Source organism: Anabrus simplex, chromosome 14 (genome assembly GCF_040414725.1).
Source record: "Anabrus simplex isolate iqAnaSimp1 chromosome 14, ASM4041472v1, whole genome shotgun sequence".
Lineage (NCBI taxonomy): Eukaryota > Metazoa > Arthropoda > Insecta > Orthoptera > Tettigoniidae > Anabrus > Anabrus simplex.
The window spans coordinates 97,051,529-97,068,142 of NC_090278.1; the positions used below are offsets into that span (position 1 = coordinate 97,051,529).

General features: G+C 37.6%; 2 protein-coding genes across 3 annotated transcripts in view; one reads left to right on the forward strand and one right to left on the reverse strand.

The window, feature by feature from the left end:
- The window catches only part of LOC136885605 (gamma-tubulin complex component 3), a 309,280-nt gene that overhangs the window by 198,258 nt on the left and 94,408 nt on the right, over positions 1-16,614 (reverse strand). The window lies entirely within an intron of this gene.
- Positions 13,022-16,614, forward strand: part of ScsbetaA (Succinyl-coenzyme A synthetase beta subunit, ADP-forming) — a 53,527-nt gene continuing 49,934 nt past the window's right edge. The window contains exons 1-2 of the mRNA XM_067158281.2: positions 13,022-13,114; positions 13,479-13,744. Of these exons, the coding sequence (XP_067014382.1) occupies positions 13,049-13,114; positions 13,479-13,744 (332 nt within the window). The 5' untranslated portion in view covers positions 13,022-13,048. The remainder of the gene's footprint in view (positions 13,115-13,478; positions 13,745-16,614) is intronic.

Sequence of the window (16,614 nt, forward strand, 5' to 3'; positions counted from 1 at the left end):
ATCCAATCTTGTTAAATCTCTGCCTCTGTAGACGAGGATCATGTTGCAAAGGCCTTTAGTTCATGTTGTGTGCATTGTACAAGAAGAAATCACTGGAGAGGAAGAACGAGACAGCGAAATAGTACCTGGTACTGGTATGAGGGCAGGGTTCTTATGTCGTAACACATAAACCTTACTTATTTGAGCTGAAAATTATGAGATGTATTGAACGTAGCGTACAACTTGTTTTGTTGCCATTTCTTACAAGAACCTTTAACTATGCAATTGGAATGTAAAAAGTGGTGGTTTATGTATTTTAAGCCATAGTGTAACATAAAACTTATGAAATCCATGAACTTTTTGTCCTGGGTTCATTCATCATTACTAATATACCAATACTCGGGTGCAATTTGATAGTCATTGCTGTTACTTTCTACAGCTATCCCTTGGCACATCTAGACAATTCTGAATCTGCCACTATCTACGATTACTAGTGCTACGGTTGCGGGCAAGTACACTACTGCTGGACAGAGATGAATATATATACGCTTTTTGACTTCACAAATAATCTTGGGGTACAAGTCTTCATTTTGCACGTCTTGTAGCCACTCATCAGCTCTGATTAGAACATAGAGCTATCTGTCTTCACTTTTGTTCAGTCCTCCATTTTTTTCACCCACTCCTCCTCTCCTTCCAGCCATCTGTCTTTTGGTCTCCTGCATCTTTGTGGATGGTCTCTTCACATATCCTAACCAACTAAGCCTTCATTGCTCTATCCTATTCTGTCCTGCACGGGTTCTCTAGCCTTCTCATTTCTTTTCTTATCCAGTTTTATCTCTCCTGTTCTACTTGTCAGAAATTTCATCTCATTGGCATGGAACATACTTTGGTAATGAAGGGAAGATAGAAAAGCATATGAAGCATGTGTCGTAAACAACGCTGGTGTTAGCAGCTCAGTACGTTGATGAACTCAAACCTGGCAGAGTGGCTCGGATGATGGAACACTGGTTTTTGAGTCAAGGTTGACGAGTGTGATCCTGTTGAAGTTACTCAAATATGCCAGCCTTGTATAAGTATATTTACTAGCACGTAAAATGACTCCTGCGGGTATAATTCCTGCACCTCATCTCTGAAAACTGCAAAGATAGTGGGAAGTAAAATGATAATGTCAGACTGTGGATTGCAAGATCGCTGAATTGCTAGTCTGATTTTTGAAGGGTGGAAGAAAGTAATCGACATGCTTTGTTGTAGACTGTCTGCTAACACATTGGTGTGTATGTGATAAAATTAATTAAAACTGGGCCATAGATACTCTGCCATCTGATAGAGTAAAACAAAACTTCAAAATTGACACACAGGCAACCGAGTTGGCAAGATGCCAGAATTTTGTCCCGCAGGAATTCTTTCACAAGTCAGTAAATCTACCGACACTAGACGGACATATTTGAGCATCTTCAAATACCACTGGAATGAACCAGGATTGAACCTGCCAAGTTGGGGTCAGAAAGCCAGCGTCTTAAACATCTAAGCCCAGCATTTCGTAACACTGAAGACTACTCATGTGCTACATGGAAAGATGAGCTATTTTTATTTTCTTAAAATTTTCATTTTCAAAGGTATGTATTACTCAAGTTAAGATTGTTATCGATGAGACAGATTCTAATTTGAAGTTGATCTATTTTTAGTTTGTAAAGCCTTATTGTGAATTTTATTAAAATAAATATACATTTGCAATGCTGCAAGTTGGAATTGATCAAACTCCTTTCTTTCCCTCTACAATTACTACTGTAAAGTACCTGCATGTAGTGTTGATCAAAACAATTGAAATGGTCAATTCTTCCTCCTGTTTGTTTTTTATCTAAGCAATTATTTACACTTTTGAAAAAATTTAAGTCCTAAAATGATAAAAAAAATTGAGTTGTATTTAAGAGGCTAAAGGTGTGCTCGATTTACTCGGCAGGACATAAATTCTGTTCTCCGTTAGGAGGTCCAAAAAATGTTTAAAACTGAGATTTCCACTTCTGTAGATGCAAAGTGCCCTGCCTGAGCTTCACTCAGCCTACACCAGGTTGTACTTTAAGACCATGGCCGCTTCCTTTGCAATCCTAGCCCTTTCCAATCCTTCACTTGCTAAAAGATATTTGATCTGTTGGTGCGACTTAAGTAGCAAAAAAGCTAGCCGAAGTTACGGATGATTCACTCCTTCAGTGGCTTGTATGGCCTGTTTGGAGTTAGTTTTGCTTTTTAAATAGGGTATATCAGTAAACAATCATCAGAGGATCTGAAGAATATGCCGCAGATTTGATAAAGTTTTAAAAAAAAATCCAGGACACTAAAGATCTGCTTCACATCCACAAAGAAACACCAGAAAGGGCATAAATTACTGGGAGGACCGCGAGGCTTGAAGAGACCAACTGAAGTGATCCTATGCAGTCGTAAGAAGAAACAGTTAACGGAGTGCTGGACAAATTCTAATATTTGGGTGAATGGCTACAGTCAAGTGGACTGGCCAAATTACGCAGCAGAAAGAAAAGTGACAATTCTTCCAATAAGAAGTTATACAGAATTATAATGAAAACCATAAACATATAATTCTTTTATCTTTCATTACAGATATACCAACAAGCCATTTTGGAATATACGAGAACATTTTAAATCCAATATCGCATTAGAAAGTGTTTCATCAAGAAGTTTGTTCACGAACAATATTATCCTATTGACAATATAAAATTAATAGCAATACATTTGTATAAATGTTACTCCAGCAACATGACCTTGAATGTGCCGCGCTGATCACCAGGAGCTGGCGGCTTTCTACTACAAATCTATTCGTCTGCGACTTCAAGTTATTTTTGATCTTCGTATATTAGTTGATAGTGTTGTGACTTTGTGCATGACAGAATGTGGTGTCGTGTCTTTGTGCCTATCAGAGTGTGAAACTGACCTCCAATATTCATAAACATTGTACATGTTTTTACGGCTGATGATGACCTGGACTAAGGTCGAAACCGGTCCCATTTAAATAAGAATGTAATTACTACATTTCTTTCTTTTAAGTATTGAATAGGTTGAACCTCCTTTTCAATTATTTAATTTTTAACATCCAGCAACGAGAACAAGTCAAATGTCCATAACATAGATAATTATCAACGGCAGAAAATTGTCAATATAGTTTACGAAGTTTTAATGACAATCATACAAATTTTTATTTTTTAAACAATTTAAAATATGTTTACCAGATGAGTTTCGTCAATAAAATGTTAGACTTAGATAGATTTTAGACAAAAAGTTTTAACTTAAAGACATAATTTTATTGTTGTGTGACTTTTAAAATGTTACAAGATTTGTCAATTAGTTTTATAGGAATAATCTTGATCCAAAAGAATTGTTTCATGATCTTATACAACCTTAAGTGAATGCTAGTTGGCTGATGATGCTCACGAAAAAGGAGCGAAACTTGTACCATATAAACATCTTAATAAATATGTAAGTTTGTATTATGTTTCTATTGTATTGAATAGGTGGTAATTAACAAAATTATAAGAATTTGTATCGCAAGTAGATCTTCAATACGGACAAAGAAGATGAAATTTATAACCTGCAAGATATTACATCTCGGAAAAGCAGGTAAAACCTGGAAGAAAGTGTTGCGACAAATCCTATCACATGGCTAGTCAAACTGGTACCAGATACTCAATTCTGACAGCTTGTTTCTTTGGTAGCATAAATCTAATGGTGATGTACCTATTTATTAGGTATTAAAACACGCAAGAGGACGAGGATTAAAGGACATCACAATTCCCATCAAGCACTTGGAACAGTTCAGTGGTTCCCTCTCAAGAACCACAAATCTAGGAGAGGGGTGGCATTACAGATTAAATCATCTATTAGGAAAATGCTATCTGCATTCCTAGAAAATTTACAGAAAAAAAGAAAGACCTTTTTCACTTTGTCTTGTCGATTGAAAGAAATGTTTCAGCAGACTTGGACTTGTTGGCCATCAGTGATGCATTCAAGTTATGCATGCAGGTTATATAATTGGTCCACCCTAGTCAATACACAAATGTGCCTTAGAAGAAAATGCATGAAAAACCACAGAGTCAGTATGGAACTTCCCAAATATGAGATTCTTATAATGCAGTGATGCATTGAGCCCTTCCAAAGTACAGAAGCATTTTTGTAGGGGAGTTTCTGAACACTTTTTAAATTCATTGTGTAGCTATTGTACATAATTGTTTTACACCTCTTACTGCCTTTTATCAACTCAAATTTAATGTTACTCATACAATTATTGAGCTAAGCTCGCTGTCTCTCACCATCACTGTTTTAAGGGGTTTCAAAATTAATTTTGCTTAGGGACTCGTGATTTCATTTTACCAAGTATTAACTGGAAAGAACAGCTGAATCCGAAAGTAGTAGAACCAACTGGAAGGAAGAAAATTCTAGTCGTGAGAATACCAGACGAGCTCTCTAGAGAAACTTAAGTGTTAGATGGTATAAGAAATCACAAAGCTGTTTTCATTGTGGTTAAAAAGGGAAGGTTTAAAAGTAAGAATGTTAGGCAATATCATATGGTTGAGACGATAGGCATGGGGGTAGTCTTTAAAAAGTAATGTAAACACTGATGGGTTTAAAGTAAAACTGGTGTGTACTTTCAGAAGTGGCAAGGAGGTACAGGTTAAAAAGAAATACAAATGATTGTGGAAGTAAGGAGATATTGAAGCAACTTGCTAGGAAGTTGAATATAGCAGCAACGAAAAATGTCAGCTAAAGGCGACAATTGGCAGTCATGAATTTTAGCAAAAAAATGGAGAAGGCAGAAACATGTTTCAGGAAAGACATTCCAGGGATTATTAGTGAAGAAGGGAAGTGAATATGTCAGGGTTTACAGAAGACAGAACTATTAATTCAGAAGTATATAAAGATAGTTCAATAATATCCACATAGAGGGTCAGAATATTGACTGTCCTGATTTGGATGAATTGTAATGATATGCTTGCCACTTCTCACAGCTCCCCTAGTAGCTGAAGAATTGTGCGTCGCCTGCAGAGGACGCCCTAACTTCTTCCAAGGTCACAATATTTGCCCTGATTTTAGGCTTTTATTATGATGGGTTTGCCTAGAGTGACCATATACAAACACAATGCTGGGAAAAAGGGGACAAAAATCCTCCATCGAGAGTCTGAATTATATATCCTAATTTTCACATAAATAAAACTTATACATTTCCATATGCAGAAAATTCATACACAATTTAAACAATTAAACTAATTTACACGCCTTGCTGGTACTGTACTTTTCTGAAGATTCTGTTGACTTTAGGAATTTTGGCGTGTTTAACATATACTTGCATAAAAAAATACATAGATCATATTGAACTATTAAGAGGATTTTCACAAATTCTACTTTGAAATGGTTTTTTGTTATCAGTCCAATGTGCTGAGATTAATGAAAATACTCTGTACATTTGTGTTGTGCCCTGGTATAGTGTTTTAGTAACTCTGAACTGACTTACGTGAATTGAAATACTTTGCCTATTCCTGACTACAAGGTCACTTGTTAAATTCAGGGTCATTCCTACTTTTATTCAGGAATGATTTGAAATTGTAGAACTGATCAAAAGATTTCACATCATCAATTTGAAAATATTTAGACTTAGCAAGTATATAGAGAATAAATTTTTCAACATTACAGTAATCAAATCACTTAAATAAAATCCATTTAAAACAAGCTTACTTCAAATCCCGAATGTCACACTTAGATGTTAGGCCTCAATTGAAGTTCTCTCAAGAAAAAACTGCAAATTTTCTCCTCAACATCATCTTATTACCCAATTTATGGGTTTCAGCTGACAGTACTCATGTGATATTCATGATTATGTGAATGCTGAAATTCTCATAGATGCATTTTCCATAGACTCAACTAATTAAATGGGATGAATTTGACATTCATCAATATACTATTTTATCCATTGTGAATGTCATTGGAAGCAAGTTTAATTTTAAGAATTTATACCTGTAGTAAAATGAAATGGCGTATGGCCTTTAGTGCCGGGAGTGTCCGAGGACAAGTTCGGCTCGCCAGAGGCAGGTCTTTTGATTTGACGTCCGTAGGTGACCTGTGTGTCTTGATGAGAATGAAATTATGATGATGATGATGTGTTGATGACTGTCACTACAGGTATAGTCCGGCTCCATGGCTAAATGGTTAGCGTGCTGCCCTTTGGTCACACGAGTCCTGGGTTCGATTCCCGGTAGGGTCGAGAATTTTAACCATAATTGATTAATTCCTCTGGCACGGGGGCTGGGTGAATGTGCCGTCTTGGTCAGAGAGAATGTTGGAAGATAGGAAACTTAAAAGGGTCCACCTTTTCAATACAAAATTGTTATAGTTTATTACAACATATATTTACATTTGGAACTAGTTTCGACGCTGTTTGGCGTCATCTTCAGCCAAAATGTGGGAAATAGGCTAGCATGTAGACATTTATATTACACAAGGCGTTATATTAAACAATACACATCTTGCAAGGAGATAAAAACAGGGACAAATATAGAAACAAATGAATCGTGGAGAAAACAAAAGTTATACATATTAAAAATAACCTTAACCACACATCTTGTTATTTTTAATATGTACAACTTTTGCTTTTGCTTTCTCAACGATTCATTTGTTTCTATATTTGTCCCTGTTTTTATCTCCTTGCAAGATGTGTATTGTTTAATATAACGCCTTGTGTAATATAAATGTCTGCATGCTAGCCTATTTCCCACATTTTGGCTGAAGATGACGCCAAACAGCGTCGAAACTAGTTCCAAATGTAAATATATGTTGTAATAAACTATAACAATTTTGTATTGAAAAGGTGGACCCTTTTAAGTTTCCTATCTTCCATTCTCAGTTCAATACGGACAAAAATGAAATTCTTAGATTTAAAAGAGAGAATGTTGTTCGCTAGATGGTCCGACTTAGAGTTAGAAATGAAAACATTTTATAATAATGATGATGTATACACTGCATGTTGAGCATCAAGAGTTTTCGCTCTCAGTATATTGCTGGGTGTGTTTAAAGGGGCCTAACATCTGTACTTTTCATTAGTAGGCCTATATATTGTATTATGCTTTATATACTTATACTTTATATACATGATAACAGCAGAGGGAAGCCTCTGTGGCTCAGGTGGCAGCACGTCGGACTCTCATCCCTGGGTTCTGTGGTTCAAAACCCGGTCACTCCATATGAGACTTGTGCTGGACAAAGCGGAGACGGGTTCCCTGTCATCTTTCATTCTAGCAACACTCTCCACTATCATTTAATTTCGTCTGTCAGTCATTAACCATTGCCCCAGAGAAGTGTGACAGGCTTCGGCAGCCGGCACAATTCCTATCCTTGCCACAAGATGGGGGCGTCATTCATTCCATTCCTGACCCAGTCACTGACTGGAGAACAGGTTGTAGGTTTTCGTTGCAGCAAAATCAACACTAAAAAATTAAACAACGTCTGAGTCACGGAAGACGTACCGGTACCTCTTGTTGATAATCGCTTCTTTTGGTTTTTGCTTCCTCAAGTACTATGTTAAAAAGTAATTGAAATTACTGAGTCTCTCTTATTACTTACCCTAAGGCACATTATTATATAATTATTTTACTGTCTGCAAAACAAAATGAGCTCATGGGATTAAAAAGCGATAAAGGCTCATCTCTGTGTGCTTGGACAACTTAATTTCTTGGCCGATTTGGAAGCACATTAGTAGGATACTCGGGATCGTATCTCGACTAGATGTTATTTTTTGTGAAAGACTCGTGTCTATACTCACTAGGATTCCAGCAAGATATAGCAGATATCCTGGATTCAGGAGGTAAAATGGACTGTATCGCGATTGACCTGTCTAAAGCATTTGATAGGTTGGATCATGGGAGACTACTGGCAAAAAATGAGTGCAATTGGACTAGACAAAAGAGTGACTGAATGGGTTGCTACATTTCTAGAAAATAGATCTCAGAGAATTAGAGTAGGTGAAGCTTTATCTGACCCTGTAATAATTAAGAGGGGAATTCCTCAAGACAGTATTATTGGACCTTTATGTTTTCTTATATATATATATAAATAAATGATATAAGTAAAGAAGTGGAATCAGAGGTATGACTTTTTTGCGGATGATGTTATTCTGTATAGAGTAATAAATAAGTTACAAGATTGTGAGCAACTGCAAATAAAGAATTTATTGGGGCCGAATGGCCATAATGATACATATATGTCATATTCTTTTTAGAATTTGACCTACATAGAAATATAGCAAATTTCCTAGTTCTAGGCAGTCGTGTCACTCCTTGCTATATTCCACTATTGACCTGGTTCGGTTTGAGCACATAGTTATGTGGTAAGTTCCGCATGTATTGTTACATAGTTCACACACGCCATTTTCATCTGGATCATGAAACACTTTTCGGGAGCAAATCTTGTGGTGGAAACCATGAACTGGAAGCCTGGTCACGACTTGCCTCATTTCACACAGAGGTTGCGTCCATCTTCTGTCCAGCATTGCATTGAATTGTGTAGAATTCCATCGGTATATCCCGCTTTTTATTCTGTAGAACTTGGAGCAGCTTGCTGTAACTTTCCAAAGTTGGTAGTAGTAGAATTATCCATAGATCCTCTATTAGGAACATTTCTCTTGCAAGCTCATACACCAGTCTGGATCTGGTTGTCTTTGATACACCAAGGTCTCTTTTGAGAAATCTGGATTTTGTCTTTTCTATCTCTTCCAATTGCCTGTAGTTAAGGAATTCCCATATTAGCTTGAGTCCATATGTCAGAACAAGCAGCACCTTCATTTGAAAAAGTGCCATTGCTGTTTCCAGTGAAATGAGATTTATATGTCCAATGTCGTTTATAGCTTTTATTGCGGCACCTGTTTTTGATCTTACGTGTAGCATAAAGCTTCTTCCTGTAACCTGTAGGGTAATGCTTAGGTATTTGAAATTGTTGACTATTTTCAGTTCCTTGTCGTTGCAGGTCACTTGGTCGGAAACTGCTGGCCTTCCATCGTTTCGAAAAATAATCATTTCCGTCTTGTCCTCGTTGATTGTGACTTCATTTTTCTGGGCCCAGTCACTTAATATGTCCACTGCCTTTTGCAAGTCATTTATCTGCTCTGAAGCTATTGCCATATCATCCACATATATGTATAATTTTGCCTTTGTTGTTTCTCAAATTCTGTCACCAACATCGTATGTGAGCACATTAAATAGGGTGGGGCTCAGGGGATCACCTTGAAGTACGCCATTTGTTTGCATTATCCAGTTTGAATTCTCAACTCTGTCGTAGACTTGTATGTAGTTTTCTGCTAATATATTCTATATGAGGGTCGTTGTTCTTGTTCTGCCTGTTAGTGTTTCTAACTTGTTCATAAGTACAGTTCTGTTGAATAAATCAAAGGCCTTCAAGTGTTCAACAAAAACTACATAAAGTTTGTAGGATGCTAAATGGTTTATTTTGTCACCTATTCAATACATATAAATTTTTACATTTAGGAATGTATTATTAATTCCACTTGAGACATGTTTCGCCCTTCATTGAGGGCATCATCAGTCAAATCACCTCCTCAAGGCAAAAATCAGGTACGTGATTAGTATTTAACATGCACACATTAATATACATTACAATGGGAAAATTAAGTACGAGAAACACTTGTACAATGGTGATAGTTGACAATATAGTTTATAGACTAAGTAGTCGGCACCAATGCATAAAATTACTGGGTAATTTTAGCAGAGGTAGCAGTGGTGCTCTGAAGAATAATTGACACACTCATAGGAAATTATAACGTTTTTACAAATTATTTACATTATAACAGTCAGGGGAGAAAGGGTATAGTGCTTGGCGTCAATGTTTGTAACAAAAATTACTATCAGTGGTTGGTAACTATACAGTAAATTTACATTATCCAATTGAACAGTTGAGAATTTACAGTTTATATACATATTTACAAGAGAGCCGCTTGGTGAGCAAGGATATAACAATGTCTAGCACCAAGTGCGTCCCGTTGTTTTAATCGTTGGAAGACGATTGCAGCATTGACAATATCAGAAATATGCAGAGTGGTTTAATCTTATTTTATGATCACAGGGGGCAGGGAAAATATTCCATAGCCAAATGAGGTTCTATAGGCATTAAACTGAAAGTTGTCTGGTTGAAGTCCCGGGTTTAGTACGGTGAACTTGGTCGGCGTGGACGGAGTATTGATGCAGTAATTAAAACTGAGAGGACTTTTCCTATTTGTGAAACTCACAACCTGACTTTTAACCCCGTTTATCATCAAACCATTGCGTACTGTCCAATACATAAAGTTTGCCGTTAGGTTTCTCCAGCGTCATTGTTATATGTTGTACTAGATTCTCTACTGCCATGAGTGTTGACCTTTGCTTATGGAAGCCGCATTGCTCTTCTGGCAGCAGTGGGTCTATAATTACATTGATCCTGGTTGTCAGTATCCCTGTTAATAGCTTCAGGGCAACTGACTCCAATGCAATTCCTCGGTACGAGTTTGGATCATCAGTACTCCCCTTTCCCTTATACAGTATCTTAATTGTTGATTTCTTCCATTCACTTGGTATTCGCCCGAGTTCCAAACATTTGTTTAATAGCGCCATCCATACTGGTAACAGTTCATCTGTAGTTTGCTTAAGATGTTCAGTCCTGATTCCATCTGGTCTGGGAGATCTATTATTCCTCATTTTCTGCATAGCCTTTAAAATCTCCATTTCTGTAATGGATTCCATCATATTGTGGTCTTCTGGGGGTCTGATTTTGGGTCTTGATTCTTTTGCACAGGTTGCTTTCTTGATATGGTCTTCCCAGATATGCTGGGTTGGAATCTTTGAATTTTTGGTCGTAGGGCCCTATATGGGTCTGACTCTGCAAAAAGACCTCGATAATGTTGTGAGATGGACAGTACGCAATGGTACGATGATAAACGGGGTTAAAAGTCAGGTTGTGAGTTTCACAAATAGGAAAAGTCCTCTCAGTTTTAATTACTGTATCAATACTCCATAGCTGAATGGTTAGCATGCTGGCCTTTCCCGGGTTCGATTCCTGATATGGTCGGGAATTTTAACCATCCTTGGTTAATTTCGCTGGCGCCAGGGCTGGGTGTATGCGTCATCTTCATCATCATTTCATCCCCCTCATGGTGCGCAGGTCGCCTACGGATGTCAAATCAAAAGCCCTGCACCTGGCGAGCCGAACATGTCCTCGGACACTCCCGGCACTAAAAGCCATACGTCATTTCACTGCGTTGATGGGGTGAAAGTTCCTTTTGGGTGTTAATATAAGGAAAGATCTTCATTGGAGAAATCACGTAAATGGGATTGTAAATAAAGGATACAGATCTCTGCACATGGTTATGAGGGTTTTTAGGGGTTGTAGTAAGGATGTAAAGGAGAGGGCATATAAGTCTCTGGTAAGACTTCAACTAGAGTATGGTTCCAGTGTATGGGACCCTCACCTGGATTAATTAATTCAAGAACAGGAAAAAATCCAAAGAAAAGCAGCTTGATTTGTTCTGGACAATTTGCGACAAAAGAGTAGTGTTACAAAGATGTTGTAAAGTTTGGGCTGGGAAGAAGAAAGGAGACGAGCTGCTCGACTAAGTGGTATGTTGATATAGATGTTGATTCCCATAGAGAACCTGAAATATTTGTCCCGAATGAGTAAATTTATGATACCAATATAAGTGGTCCATTATTGGACATAATAAATTTTCCAGCTAACTCATTCTTGGTTGCCAGCGTTTTGCTCCCGTGTGCTAAGTTGGGCTCATCAGTTGGTACCTAGCACACCCACCAAGACACATGGCTAGTGCATACCGTGTAGGCCACTGCGTAGACTACAACTGATGAGCCCAACTCAGCACACGGGAGCAAAACGCTGGCAACCAAGAATGAGTTAGCTGGAAAATTTATAATGTCCAATAACGGACCATTTATATTGGTATTAAGTGGTATGTTCCGAGCTGTCAGCGTAGAAATGGCGTGGAATGACATTAGTAGACAAATAAGATTGAGTGGCGTCTTGAAAAGTAGGAAAGATCACAATATGAAGATAAAGTTGGAGTTTAAGAGGACAATTGGGGCAAATATTCATTTATAGGAAGGGGAGTTAGGGATTGGAATAACTTACCAAGGGAGATGTTCAATAAATTTCCAATTTCTTTGAAATCATTGAAAAAAGACTAGGAAAACAACAGATGGGGTATCTGCCACCCTGATGACTGCCCTAAATGCATATCAATATTGATTGATTGAACACCCATTTCTGGGAAAAATTTCGTAACTATGCATTTTCTTTGATAGCAGAAAGTGTAGGCCTATTCTCAAATATTGCAGTCTACATCCCTGCTGGCAGAAATAGATTGAAGGAATCGACATTAAGAAAAGAAAGAGTCGAGCTGACGAAAACTGGGAGTAATTCCCTTAAAAATAATTTTTGAAGCATAGACGGCGGATGTTACGTTCTTGCCATTTTGTGAGTTATTAAAATACTTGAACAAGGCTATGAAATGTGGTGAGGAGGAAATCGTTTAAAAAGCTCTAAAGATCCCTTTGCTAGAGAAACATTAAGAGAGAACTGGATTACTCTTGTCATGTTTTTAGGCAAGAAGATTGCTGGTCTTGAACAGCATTTACTGTTATGTTCTAAGCCCTGCTTGAAAAGAAAAACTCGCCGTAATGATCTGTTAAGCGCAATCTCTCTTTATTAACTGAACAATTAAGTTTGATTATATTGAACTTCCTGCTTGTGGAATTTGATCTTTAGACGTGGTCAATTTAGTATCAGGCTGCTGTGAACGACCTTGTATTCCCGCCTCTTTCCGATGTACTCTGGAGCCAAAGGTGAAATATTATACGTCTTACTCACGCTCTTTAATTATGCTCCTTATCATGCTTTTAATCCGTGTAGTTTGACCTTCAATTTGTACCAATACACCCGATTTGATTTCCGTGTGACCTTCGACTTTATCCCTCACAATACTTCGTTTTGATTCAAGTAGTATCGTCTAAAATCTAAGATGGCAACTATGTTGTGTAGAGGGATTGGTCTTGCCGAAAGTATTGCCCGTAAAAATGGGCCTAAGGTATGTTTAGAAGGAACTTGTAGTATTTAAGTAATGAAATCTATATACATAAATGTCAGTAATATGCTTTCTGAACAACAGATGGTGATATGTTCTAGGTTGCAGCATAATTTCTAGGTAGGTGTAACTGTTCAATGGTAAATGGCTATGGCCAAATAGTAGGCCCTCTGCCAAATTGGGTAGTATTTCCTTATTGTAAGAGTGTCATGGTTTATCGCTGTATATGTGTGTTGGTTGAGATGTTGAAATGTATTTATTTGGATAACATTTTGAGAGACGTTGAACACATTGTGAATTTGCTGATGTAGAAATTTATGTATTGTATAATTGATGTATACTTTTTTTTTTGGTTCAAATTCCTTAGCTCCTTGCTGCAGCAATTCCCTCTAAATGGCAACAGCAGCCACAACGAAATTTAAACGTCCATGAACATATCAGCTATACTTTGTTAAAGGAAGCAGGTATTCCAGTGCCAAATTTTGGAGTTGCTAAAACTAAAAAGGAAGCAGGTGAAATTGCCAAAAAATTGAATGTAAAAGATATTGTTCTGAAGGCTCAAGTGCTGGCTGGTGGTCGAGGAAAGGGAGCTTTCAAGAATGGCCTTAAAGGAGGAGTGCGAATGGTTTTCACGTAAGTATTTGGAATGCAGGTTGGATTACGTAGGTTTCTTTTATGAACTTACTGTGTATGATGTTGGTCTCTTGCAGTAAGTAATATTCTGCACATAACTTTAATTCTCAGACAAATCCTACTAAAGGAGACAGTTTCATATAATTACTATTGTTTGTTTAATATGCATGATAAAATAAACTTGCTACAGACTATGAATGTCATGTTAAATCCGTATTGAAGGTTGAACTTATTACAAAATTGTACAAAACTATTTTATTCCTGCTAGTCAATACTATTACACATAAATAATTGTAAAGTTTCATCTTAATTGGACGTAAAATATATATTGGTAAAAATACAGAGAGGGACACTCAACGCTTATTACATAGAATGTTACTTGAAATGATTCCAATTTTACCTTATAATGATCTAGGAAGAGAGATGTGTTCAGTACGCTTGCCAGAGACCAACCCGCCCGCCCCTAGAAGTATATTTACTTTTATAATAAGAAATACTGTTTCAGACGCCATACTCCATTGCTTATAACGGTGATTGGTTCACGTAAGTAAGAGGATGACGTCACTGACACCTAGGATGAGGCCGAGAATTTGTTACCAACCATTGCATTAACTTTAAGGTATTTTTGCACCTCGAAAAGATCATTATTTTAAGGTATTTTTGCACCTCGAGGCCAATCTCTGTCATGAGAACAGTGGCTCCCTTCGGGAGCCACACTCCCTTCGAGAGGCTCTTAACTATGGCCGCGGCGCATACTGTCCGCACGGCAAGAAAAAAAAGTCATTCAGAGGTTCTAAAATGCAACCATTGGCAGCATTGTCGTTCCTCTCGGCGCTCCCTCTCAGCGCTGCTAGTGCGACAGTGAACTGGCGTGCGCCACCTAGCGGTCGCTCACGTTACTAAACCGTGAGTGCTCTTCTCTGTAGCTTCGCCTATATATTATTGACTAGGAAAATTAAAATAGTTTTGTACAATTTTGTAAGGAAAAAAATCTTGATCGCAAACCAAATGCAGGTTAGGATTGAAAACTAAGATTTCCTTTATGAATTTATTGTGTATTAGAGAATGATGTTGGTTCTGTGTGATAAGTAATATTTTGCTCATTACTTTCATCCTCAGGTAAATCACTACAAATGAAGACAGTTTCATATCATATCTACTGTTTTAAGTCTTACAAAATGTAATTAGGAAAGCTATCTAACCTGTGTAAAAGGAGTCCAAAATCACCAGTTCTGTGAGAGTGCGGTTATGTACCAGAAATGTGTGTCGGCATTTGCTTACCTTTTTGACCAGGGTACCTTTTAGCATTGCTTTTAGCAGGAATGAACAGCTATTATTGGCCTACTTTTTCTGGATAGATTTACACCCTAGTGCTGAATCGGCCGATCTCGGCAATCTTCGAGATTCGTACTGGCAACCTTTGAAACACAAACTATGAATCGCTTATGCATCGCTGTGCGACATCTGGCGTGCGCTTTACGTACTAGTACTGTTGTTGTTTACACAACAAAACCAAACAAGAGATTTCATGCTAACAAGATTCGCATCGAGAAATGTTATATAATGTGTGTGTGACACAGTTGTTGTCTTAAGATAATAACGGTTTAGAAACTTCATATCGATCGATCATATTCTCGATTCAGTTCAGATTTCATTTTCATTCAGTTGGCAGTATTACCGGAACAGGGAGAGCTCCCTCCTTACTCCTCACCCCCCGTATACAAATCTATCCAGGAAAAGTGTGCCGATAATTTATGTAGTAGTTGCTCATTTAATAAGCTTAGCTATTGGAAATTTTGTATTAAATCTGCCTCTCTGTCTCTGATTTTAAATTTGATATGCTGTATGCTTTGATGTGTGAAATCTTAGTTCAATATGTAAATCAGTTCTGAAGTTATAACTTACGGCTATTACCAATGATTTCCAAAGAATGTCACAGAGGTGTTTTAAAATCATGCACGCTACATCTAATTTAGCTACAGAGGTGGGTAGGATCTCGCTCAAAACTTAATTTTTTTATACATACATACATTATCATTATAGACTGTTATGTCTTTCAGCGTTCAGTCTGCAAGCCTCTGTGAATTTACTAAGTGTCGCCACAATCCTCGATTTGCAACTAGTGTTGTGGCCTCATTTAGTTCTATACCTCTTATCTTTAAATCGTTAGAAACTGAGTCTAACCATCGTCGTCTTGGTCTACCTCTACTTCTCTTACCCTCCATAACAGAGTCCATTATTCTCCTAGGTAACCTATCCTCCTCCATTCGCCTCACATGTCCCCACCAACAAAGCCGGTTTATGCGTACAGCTTCATCCATCGAGTTCATTCCTAAATTAGCCTTTATCTCCTCATTCTGAGAACCCTCCTGCCATTGTTCCTACATGTTTGTACCAGCAATCATTCTTACTTTCATGCCTGTTACTTCTAAATTTAAGATATCCTGAGTCCACCCAGCTTTTGCTCCCGTAAAGCAAAGTAGGTCTGAAAACAGACCGATGTAAAGATAGTTTTGTCTGGGAGCTGACTTCCTTCTTACAGAATACCGTTGATCGCAACTGCAAGCTCACTGCATTAGCTTTACAACACCTTGATTCAATCTCACTTACTGTATTACCATCCTGGGAGAACACACAACCTAGCTTTGTTCTAGCTTTGTATCACCAATCTGACATTCAATTTTGTTGAATTTCTTACCTACTGACATCAATTTAGTCTTTGAGAGGCTAATTTTCATACCATACTCATTGCACCTCTTTTCAAGTTCCAAGATATTAGACTGCAGGTTTTCGGCACAATCTGCCATTAAGACCAAGTCGTCAGCATAGGCCAGACTGCTTAGTACATTTCCACCTAACTGAATCCCTCC